General features: G+C 31.6%; 1 protein-coding gene across 1 annotated transcript in view; it reads left to right on the top strand.

Annotated features, from left to right (window-relative positions):
- LOC124529655 (extracellular serine/threonine protein CG31145) overlaps positions 1-11,331 on the top strand; it is an 81,643-nt gene extending 70,312 nt beyond the window's left edge. The window contains exons 6-12 of the mRNA XM_047103487.1: positions 896-974; positions 4,067-4,159; positions 6,701-6,944; positions 8,527-8,607; positions 8,901-9,013; positions 9,339-9,479; positions 9,919-11,331. Of these exons, the coding sequence (XP_046959443.1) occupies positions 896-974; positions 4,067-4,159; positions 6,701-6,944; positions 8,527-8,607; positions 8,901-9,013; positions 9,339-9,479; positions 9,919-10,108 (941 nt within the window). The 3' untranslated portion in view covers positions 10,109-11,331. The remainder of the gene's footprint in view (positions 1-895; positions 975-4,066; positions 4,160-6,700; positions 6,945-8,526; positions 8,608-8,900; positions 9,014-9,338; positions 9,480-9,918) is intronic.
- The last annotated feature ends 620 nt before the right edge of the window (positions 11,332-11,951 follow it).

The raw sequence follows: 11,951 nt of genomic DNA on the forward strand, positions 1-11,951 counted from the left end.
GGATTTATACGACTCGTGATAAATAATCAAAAATTAAAATCAAAATAAACTTTATTCAAGTAGGCTTTTATAAGCACTTTTGAATCGTTATTTTACAATTAAGTGAAGCTACCACTGGTTCGGAAAGTAGATTCTACCGAGAAGAACCGGCAAGAAACTCAGTAGTTACTCTTTTTTAACATTTAAAAATACAAAGTCATGTTAGTTAAATACAATTATTTAAATTAATATATCCTGCGTGGAAGTCAACAGGTACTAGCTGTTGAGAATTATGCTATTTTAATTATCGATATGTAATAAAAATAAATTCAATTATTTTACATAATTACATTTTCAACATCGTACACAGAGTAAAGTCGAAGTTTCATTAAGTAGGTAAAATACGTCGCGACCGTCCACCTGCGTGTGTACAAAAGCTTAAGCAGCCAGGGTATGTATATTAAATGAAGTCGGGTCTGCAATCAGTGGAGGGTTAGCGGTTGCGGACAATGGTGCCACAACAATCTCGCCCTTTACTTCCAATTGGACTTTAATATTTAAACTACTTAAATGGATTTCATTGTTAAAATCGGCTCTATCAAATACTACTCTATTTTTAGTTATACGATCAAGAATGATAATTGTTGAATGTATAGATGTGTATTACCAGATCGATTGGGTCCTTAGACAACTTTCAAGCTTAACCTTACTTGTATATTCTCATTTGTTTTGAAGGTCGTACTCTAATTTGTTATTGTGATACGAATGACATCGAATATAACGAATTAAATCTATTTCATTAAATTGTCAGTTGTTTTATGAGATTATTTAAAATGTAATAATGAAAAACAATATTATATAGGTTTAATTATTAATAATTGTTTGAGAGACGTTAAAAAGTTGTTTTCTATTACAGAACAAAAAGAAGGTGGCACCCAATTGAAGCTTATAATCGATTACCCCAACGGTGTCCAGGCGCTATTCAAACCAATGAGGTGAGATCTTTGTAATGTGTTATATTGAGAATATTTTATGTTGTGTTTTCCTACAGCCGCATTGTGCCATAACTCTAATATAAGTACTTTAGTTTCGAGTGCTTGGTTCTGTACGACTTGTATAAGTTCTGTCATGTTGTTGAGAGCATAACGCGTTGCTTCCATTCACCAAACTTCTGAGAACATTCTTTCACATGATCGGCTTAGAGGCTTGCCCACTCTTCTGAACTACAAGTGCTATTGAAGGAAGTGAGGAGTTTTTTCGAAGTTCTGCGACGCTTGGGCCATTGTTACCGTAATATTGTTGGCTTGTTCAAACTACGAATGCGAACTAACTTGTGTTTATTCTATTATCGAACTTAGGTATTCATTGGTATCGGTTCAACTTGAAAATATAAGTAAAAAAAAATTGTAAGAAAGAAAATAATGTTAAGATGAAATTAATTCGCCACGACATCATTATGATTAAATTATTCGAGAATACTTTAAGGAAAACATTGTCGGTTTCGAGTGGATAGTGTATCAGATGTCAAAAGCTTTTAACACTTCGGGGTAACTTAAAATTTTATTAATTGAAGTCGCGAATTACTTTATTTTATTTAGTTGAAATGGAAATCAAATTGACTCACATACACATATATTAGTTAGTTACATAAATTAAGCTTCGTTTTAAGATTAACAAGAAAATTGTATATAGTTATCTTGGCGACAGTTCAAGGGTTGGTGATAGCCCTCACTATTCGCTTTGGGACAATAAATTGCAACAGTCGATAGGAACCCTTCCCTGTTGATAGGTTTATAGGTCACGGGCTTATCCGAGTTATGTGATTACTTATAAAAATAAAGAGATCTATTTTTATAGATTTACCTTTCTTGATATGTAGTCTGCTGCTATATCCTTAGTTTATTTTAAAATCGTATAAATGCTTTAAATTTTATAAGTATTGTTAAAACATTAAACGATTACAAATTTTGTGTACATGTTTAGAAAAATATGAGAGGAAGTCAAGAAATATGTGAGACTTCTTAAATAAAATAATATGTTAAATAAATAAGTAATTAAGAGCTTCATGGAGATGGAATATTGAGTCTTATCGCCAACGTCATGCTAATGGACGTCGAAGATTTTGATATACGACTGTTATCGGACTGAGACGCGATTGATACAAAGTTGTCACTGCTGTCTGCCCTTCATTCTTGGTTAATAAAAAATAACATCATACGCCAGTAATACTGTAGTATTCACAAACACATACGTATGTATTTATATCTGTATACGCTCAAATATCACGTCACTACTTATTTTGCTTTAGGCGTATATTTCTTAGTAGTAAAAATAATTACTAATAATCTTTACATATAATAACATGTTAGTGTTTGTTTGTATGTATTATCATAATAGCAAGTTTTTTACTAAACGCATGAACGGCTATACCAATTTTGACGGGACTTTCACTGGCGGATAGCTGATGAAATAAGGAGTAATTTAGGCTATAATAAAAACTATTTTGTTAAATTCAAAAGAGTAGTTCAGTGCGAAGTCGCGGGCACAGCTCGTAATTAATATTAATATATTTACATTACATTAACTAATTTTATCGTAGTATATTTCGATCTGATCGTCCTTTACTAAGAGACAATGTAATGTCGTCTGTCGATCGTCGATTGTTATTAAATAATATGTATTGAACATACACTGTTATTATTGAGAATGAGTAAAGTATAAAAGGTTTAAATTTCATCGATCTGATCCACTAGAGCGCAATAAATTGGATGACATCCATGGTCGTATGTTACCTGAATCGCTGCTATCTAACCAGCTTCACGATTTAAGCGCCTTTTTAAACGTTTTGCTTCCGACGTATTGATATAGTACATCGTTTGTGTTAAACGATTATGTTGTTTCTATATACTTATTCAAAATTCAAATATGCTTCTTTACACGTAGACCCTTATAATTACTTTTAAATAGTTGTTTTACTAGATCAGTTTAATATTTAGTATTGGTTCGACACGTAGATTTAGTAGTAGTTATCTAAAATAACCGGCAAGATAATCAATAGATTATTTTTTTCCAAGAATTAAATAACAGAGGTTAGTTAAGTAAATAACAACGAAAGCTTAGTATTATGTATACATTTTTTATCGAATACGTTTTCTTTAACGATATTTCAATTTTAACATGAGATTTAAATTAATTAATTGGCAAAGCTAATATTATAAATATTTTATACTTCAGATCTATTGTTAGTAATTTAATAATCTCCGTAGTCATTTACGTTCGTTCCTAATTTAAATGTTTTGATATTGCTCAAGTGATTGTTTAGAAGATTTAATACATTAATGTGGAAAATTCAATCAATATATTTAATTAGTTTACCAATCGATTATAATATATAAGTTATTTTTAATAGTCTTGCTCAGGTACATACACACATTTGATACGCAGCAAGTTTAATTTTTTTTTAAATCGAAACAGCCAGAATCGATTATAGTAAAACCTTATTGGTGATCAACTTTAATTTCTATTTATATCACAATTTTAATCAATAAATAAAATTAAAAGGTCTTAAAGGTTAAGCTCTTAAGTATTCTTGTTAGAACTCAAATCATCCACAGTAAAGCACGTTTTATTAGATAATCAGTCTTGATATACATTAATTAAGTAATCAGAACAGTACGCGCCGTGCTTTATCTAAGATCATACACTTGTACACTCCTTGCTCTCATTGAAGATATTATCGCGTATACTCTGTATGTAGGCATAAAATGTAAAGTACTTAAAATTACTAATTTTGTACCTTATAATAATTAATTACAGAGAGCAATAAATTAGTTCTGGCGAATTTATTTTTGGAATACATTTAATATTTCGTACTATAAATAGAAGATTTTAGTACATTAAAATTTGAAAGTAACGTTCTTATTTATAACATATATTAATACATTAAATTTAATGTACGTTTAACGATTTAAATACAAAGATATAAAAGAAGAATGTAAAAAAGCTATGCATAGAATATTGCTAAGATCATGTGCTAACAACGTGGGATCAAACAACGGCACCGCTAAGTAATATCTTCTGCCGACAGATTCGCGCGAGACGTCCAAACATTGCCTAACCACTTCTACTTCTCAGACTACGAGCGCCATAACGCTGAAATTGCAGCTTTTCATCTCGACCGGTAAGTGCTCAGATTATTACAATATATTAACTGTAACAAAAGCCGTAACGAAAAAACGCATTATCGTTTTTTATAGACGAAAAACATTAGACAAATGTTCCGAGTATATGTATGTAGATTAAGTTTTGCTATATTTTCATGATATGAGTTGTACAACAACACTATTGACAATAATATTTAATGAAGCATTATATGTAGGTTGTTTTTTTTATTTTGTTAATTTGTCGATTGCTTAAACTGGAGTCAGTGCAAGGAGGTGTGATAGGATGCAATAAAAAAAATGTTAAAAAATATTACATCCATAATTCGAGATAATAAGAGACATAAATCAAGATTTTGGAATTCAAACGGAGACGCTTGTGGCATTCAGGTGATCTCTATTTACTGTAAACATAAAACAATAATTGTCACGGTGGTTACAGGTAATTAATAGGCAGTGTCCAACAAGATGTAATAGCACACTGTTGACTAGCACGACACTAATTATATGACGTAGAACTAATTAGGATTGTCGCTATGACGAGATGATTGCACGTAAATATAACCTTGCTAACTTAGAACTGAGTCATTTGTTGTGGTTTAAGTTTTTAGTTTGACAAACTGAAACCAAAATTTGTAGGTACTTTACTTAATTTACTTGGCCAATAACTTGTTCTACTAACATACTCTGAGCTTTTGGGTAGATATCACCAATTGATACATAGTAGATATAACATTTGCAACATCCATTTCCGTTAAAATTGTTGTGTTCCGGTTTGGAACGATTGGTTCAGGTACAAATTGCTGGTTAATAAGAGATTGTTGAAATTTTGTAATTATAACTATAAGGCCAATGTCTATGAGAGTGGTGATCACTTAATTAATTTAATTTTATATTCTGAGTTATTACTTAAATTTCAAGTTAGTTACATTGTTTATCGAGAAATAATTAAAATATTTAAGGAAGACAACGCTTCTCAAACTTTTATTTTCAAAATTTTATTCGAATAAACAAAACTTATAATAACAAAATAAGTATTGATATAAGTAAATGTGCAATACGTTTTTCCATTTCTTTTATGTCAATAGTGTCATGTTGTTGATAATAAACGACTCAGTAAACTTTCACTTATGTAAACCTATCGAGGAATAAAGTGTAAACCGAATCAAAGATTAGATACTATGACAATGATATAAAATTAAATTCAACGTAGTTGTAAGACAAAACAATAATTTGCTACTGTAATACAAATAACGATTGCTCGCTATGATTACAGAAATACACATTTATAAATATTTGACGTGTCTTACAATAAATACAGACATACGGTTCAAACCGTGAGTCATTATATATTGCGTTCTACCTAACATTATAAAGGCTCTATGTCAATACGGTATTTCATTTTTTCATATATGGTTTGTGGCTATAACAAACAAGAAACCTTATTATTACTAAAATAAAACAAATAATACAGCTTGCGTTACTTTTGAATAAATTATAAAAGCAATAAGTAACTACTCAGTTTCTTGACGATTCTGATTTCTGAACCGGTAGTAGCTTCACTTAATATACAAAGTTCTGTAAAATGACTATTCAAAAGTTCTTGTAAAAATACTCTTCAATTAAGGATATTTTGAATTTAGTGATTACCGATTACTAACAAACAAATCTTTGCTTTTTATATTATAAATGTAGTTAATTTCTATGTATATATTTATAGAAAGACAGAGATATATGTATAGGGTTGTTCGTAATTTTTAAGTTTGCATGTGATAGAGCGAAATGCAACAAAAGTAAAATTCAAAATAACCTCAAAAATCGACGATGTAAGTCTTTGGCGATACCAAAATTACAATGAACAAAAAACAATAACACTTTTAAAGTTAAACCCAAACCGTTAAATCTACAAACTGGATATCCGACACTGCATGTAATCTAATCATCTTACTGTCATAATTAAAGCGTATATTTAAATTCAAGCAATAATAAACCTTGTAATCTTTGCCGGAAAGGGTTAAGGATTCTTCAGAAAATGTTCGTACCGCACCATTTAATCAAATAATTAACTTCCGCAGTCTGCTCTGAGTCATGTGAAACCCTTTAAATAAATATTTACGTTGATAAGTTTAGTAGCTTTTTGGGACTTGAAATAATTTTAATGCAACAAACAACAACAACTACAGCCTGTCAATTTCCCAACAACAACAACAACAACAACAGCCTCTAAATTTCCCACCGCTGGGCTAAGGCCAAACCTTCTCCTCAAAGGGAGAGGCCCATTGAGAAGAAGGTTTGGAACATAATTCACCATGCTGTTCCAATGCGGATTGGTGAAATACACATGTGGTAGAATTTCTATGAAATTAGATACATGCAGGTTTTCTCACGATGTTTTCCTTCACCGCCGAGCACGAGATGAATTATAAACACAAATTAAACACATGAATCAGAGGTGCTTTCCTGGGTTTGAGCCCGCAGTCACCGGTTAAGATGCACGCGTTCTAACCACTATACTAAAATGAATATCATTTGCTACACCACTGTTAATATACTTCAACCAGGATCCTCGGCTTCCGACGAGCGATGCCAGTCGTGGGCCGCGTGCTCAACATGACAACTGAGATCTATGACGTCACCGAGGGGGACATCCTAAAGACTTTCTTCGTGTCGCCTGCAAATAACTTTTGTTTCCACGGCAAGTGTTCTTACTACTGCGACACGGGACACGCTATCTGCGGGAACCCTGATATGCTGGAAGGAAGTTTCGCCGCATTCCTGCCGACTGCGGATTTAGCTGAACGAAAGGTACGTGATCGAATTATTTAATTATCAATACACATTTCCTCTCCCTTTCATGCCAGCCTTTGTTCAATTATAAAACGTTACTCATACGACATTGACGTTTAATTTGTGTGAAAATTTAATTATAATAATGGTCTTAAGTGTGAAAAAAATAAATTGTTTTATGGTAATTTATATTACAATGTATTATTACTCGCCCCGGCTTCACACGGGTGCAAATGATATGATATTAAATATACTGAAGAGTTTGTTAATTTATTTAATCACATTAGAAACTTTTGAAATATCAGTATTTCTTAATCATATTGTCCATGTATTATTTACAAAAAACTTCCTCTCGAATCACTCTATCTATTAAAAAAAGCCGCACCAAAATCCGTTGCGTAATTTTAAACATCTAAGCATACAAAGGGACAGACAGCGGTAAGCGACTTTGTTTTATGCTAAGTAATTATGATAACCAATTGTAAGTAAGTATTGAATATATAGAATTTAATTATATATATATAAAAATTGAATTTTATCATTCGATAAAGAGCAAAATCGTTCGTAATGATGAGAGGGGCTAAAGCTAATTACGTGGGCAACCTCAACGCGACGTCTGTTCCCGGGCCAGATGTCTTGAAACTTTTAAGGGTGCCGGTTACTTATGTATGTTTATCTGTAATATTCTTTCGTGTTTTTGTTGATTTAATATTAAGCTGCAATAATCCTAACTAATACTATAAATGCAAAAATGTAATTATTTACTTGTTTTTTTATTACATCGTTATCGCTCAACCGATTGAATTTTTGCATTCACGTTGATAGGGGTGCAGAAAAAGATGTTTTGCCACCTAACGCCTGATTTGCACGACCCGAAGGAATGTGTTTAAAATAGAGACCAATTTTTTTATCTTTACACTATAAGTTTATCTATGTAATTAATTATTGTAAATCCTATTGTTTAACTTTTGCCTTTAAAATATACCTTTGTCGTTCTAATGAAAACTTCGAAATAGGTTTTTGTGCATGCCCGTCTGATATCGCCTCTACCGCGAAAGAGCAATACTTAGTTTTGGTCTGTTCCAGTGTGATGGGTGACCGGCAGGAGGGACGTAATATCTTAGTCTCCAACGATCCAAGCGTTTTGGAGATCTGAGAGATTATTAATGTTTCTTACAGAACTAATAAAGCCTATAGACGGAGTCGTACCATTAAATGGCCGATGTGTCAATTAGTTAACCTACATGATAAAAAGTCACGTATGAAAGTCATTACAATTTACAGAATGAGCATTAAATCGAGGTTTACTGGCCTTTAAATACTTCCACTATTCACCTTCTTTCTCGATCATCAGAATATGACTTTCAAATTATTCTACGTATTTGCAAAGTTTGAAATCGATACAACGATTAGAAGTAGGTTGAATCCACTTCCTAGAATTGTTTGCATACAGACTTTCTTACATAAAACATAAGTTGAGATCAAATGTCTAAAAACGACATTTGAATCTTGTATTTTTTAATAAATTACAATACAAAAACTACCTTTTGTACTTGTAAAGTACCACATATATAATTCAAAGATTAAAATATTTCATCAGGTTTGGAGGCATCCGTGGAGAAGATCGTACCATAAGCGACGAAAAGCTCAATGGGAATTACAATCTGACTACTGTGATACGGTTAGTGATTACTTTACTCGTTTTACATACAAAGTGTTACCATTTACTTTCAATCGTCGTTTTTTGGACAGAAGATAAATTTCTTAGATTATACTAATTTTAGTGCGATACATTTTCTAAAACACTGACTTGACTTGTAAAAAAAAAAAAACATCCAAATTAAATATTAATAATATATAACCCTTTTTATAATAATTTGTCCGAAAATATATTGACCTAAATTCTCTTTTTAGGAAAAGTCATACACGTAAAATAAACTCATGCGCTAATGATAATAACTATCTTATTGACAGGTGCGCACGACCCCACCCTACGACTCTGGGCGTCGTCTTCTGGATTTGATGGATATGTCTATATTCGATTTCCTTACCGGCAACATGGATAGACACCACTACGAGACTTTCAAGTTAGTATGTTAAACAGGATATTAGTGTGGCCGTAATATATATTTTTTTGATAAAAAATTAACCAATGAATTTGCTCGTACGATACAACAGTTTCGAATGATGTTTCATTTAATTTTTTAATAATATAAATATAAACACATAAAAATCTTTTTGGAACTTTATTAAGGTGCGTTTTATGCGTCGTATCAACAAAGGTGATATTGGATGTTACGTTATGAATATTTGCATAGCGAATCGATTTATTTGTCGTGAGCATATCAGTTAGAGTAGAGGTTATTTAATTATATAAAGAAATAACATAATAAAAATGAATTCTTGTTCCAGAATGTTCGGCAATGAAACTTTCACCCTGCACCTGGATCAGGGCCGCGCGTTTGGAAAAGCCTTTCACGACGAGCTCAGTATACTGGCGCCGCTGTTGCAGTGCTGTCTGGTCCGGCACACAACGCTTGCTGTGTTACTCAAGTGAGTCATACCCGCCTCTGTCGAGCTCATACAGTCTGCTCAATATATCCATAAGTAGCTCTATCTATACGTATAAATGTGAAAGTAATTATGTCTGTATATTTGTTACCCTTTAACGGTCACTGAACCGAATTTGATAAAATTTGGTATGAAGCAAGCTTGAACTCCAAGATAGGACATAGATTACTTTTTTATGCTAAACACCTGACGAACAAAATAAAAATTGGACCAATACCGTGGGCGACAACTAGTTGCATATAAATATTTTATACAATTGGCATTTAACAAATATTTGTACCTATGTTTGCGTCCTATACTTAATGATATTGCGTAATGATATTTATTGAATATAAGAAAAACTTTTCGCTATATTTTTTGGCATATTTTTAAAGCACAACAAACATTTTGTTACACTGTATTTCCGTTTTGTCTATTTCAGGTACCACAACGGCGTTCCTCTATCAACAGTTCTTCGGGAATCTTTGAAAGCTGATCCAGTGGCTCCTATTCTATGGGAGCCTCACCTGGCAGCTTTAGATCGCCGTATAGTCACTGTTCTGGACGCAATTAGGAAGTGTAGAGACAAGTTAGAAAATCCAATATTGAATGAAGTGAACGATTTCGTATGACCGTAGCCTGTCGAATATGATGGAACATTTGAAGGATCAGTTTGAAGACAGTGATAACAGTGTGATATGCAAAGTTACGAAGTGCGGTGAAAGGGAAGGTGCAATTGATGAAAAATGACTCACTAGTCGAACTCTCGTATTCCTGACTTAGATATAGAAAGATTTCAAACGCAAACGCAGGTCTTTGGTTCAGAGAGACTATTAGAATTAAGTTTTTGTGCCAAAGATTGTCCAAATGAAATCTTGAAATTTATTCAGCATAATCTTTTAACCATTCCACTGATTAAGGAGCCATGTTACATGCCAAAAAATTAAAAAAAAAATATGATGTAAATCTATCCGTTTGTACAAATCTATTAGAGCGACAATAGTTTGTGTGAACACGTGTTCGATGTATTAGTTTAGTTATTATTATTTTTTGTATATTTTGAAAGTTTTAAGTCTGAATCATGCCTATTTTAAGTGCAAACTTTGTACATAAATGAAATGCAAACTAGCTGTTACGTTTAAGATAAATCGATTTTTCGTTGTGAATCTGTTACCATAGTTCGAAGCTCAATGAGACATATCGTGTTGCGGTCCTTGCAAGTGATATTTATATAATAGATGTTTTATTATCTGTCTTTGTTGTTATATTACTTTTAGAAATTCATAATGCAACTTTTTTCATATATATTTTAAAGTGGACTTGTATATGATTAAGTTACTTGCGCTGCGTTTATTGCGTTTTTATTCTTAACTAAATAAATCTTACAATTAAGTTCTATTAGTAATTTTAAATTATTTCTCGAAGTGTAAGTTGGCGTTAGTTAAAATGAATTATACGTTAATTGTTCTGAAATATTTATTTAATCGTTATTTATATTTATACTTGAATGCAATAAAACATTAAAATGCAAAATAGTTTTATAGCAAACGCTTTCTACGAATTATATCCAATTTGGAATAATATTTACGAAATATATATAAATATATATAAGGTGTGTTCAAGTAGCATTCTTATAAAAGTTAATGTTAATTATTATTCCTACTTAAAATTATAATTTGTGTAAGCTTAGGAATGGCAGTGTCAGTTGATATGAGGCTTTATGTGAAACGCAGTTCGAAATAGACGACTTGCCAAAGATGTACCTTCACACATACATGATTGTGTTTAAACGTTGTATGAGATATATGACGCTACTGTATGCGTGTCTGTTGATTGTTAATAAACTTTTAAAAAGTAACTTGTGATGTTTTTTATTAGCCCATTCAGAATTTTTAGTGATATGTAACCTGTATATCTTATTGCATACGAAAATGTAGTACTTATTATAAAAAACGAAAAGATTCAAGTAACACTTTCGAATTTTCCTTTTACAAGATAAACGTAAATCTCCTGGGGACGTATATTCTAAAAAGAAAAAACCAGAAAAAAAATCAGTATATTAACCAATCATATAACGTAAGTATATAGGAAATGAAACCAGTGAACTTTAATCATTTATAAGATTAAGATAAGAATTAATAACATTAAATGCTTAAATATATACAAATATGAACTAAAATAAGTATATGGTAGGTCATACCCACGGTTGTTATTTCAAAATATTTGATAAGATTTTTTCAAATTGTTTGTTAAGGAATTTAAACAATTATGGAAATATATTTATTTATCCCACAGGACTTTTAACTATCGCAAATTAATCGTTTTAAAAAGTTCAAGCTTTTTTTTTTTAAATAATAAGTCGATATGGATGCGTGAAATAGCATAGTTTAATTAACGTTGCTTCTTTGCGATGTTTCGGTGTTGCCTGATCTAAAAATATTAGCAACGTATCTACCTCTTAAACCCTAGTCATGT

Source organism: Vanessa cardui, chromosome 5 (assembly GCF_905220365.1).
Source record: "Vanessa cardui chromosome 5, ilVanCard2.1, whole genome shotgun sequence".
Taxonomy (NCBI): Eukaryota; Metazoa; Arthropoda; class Insecta; order Lepidoptera; family Nymphalidae; genus Vanessa; species Vanessa cardui.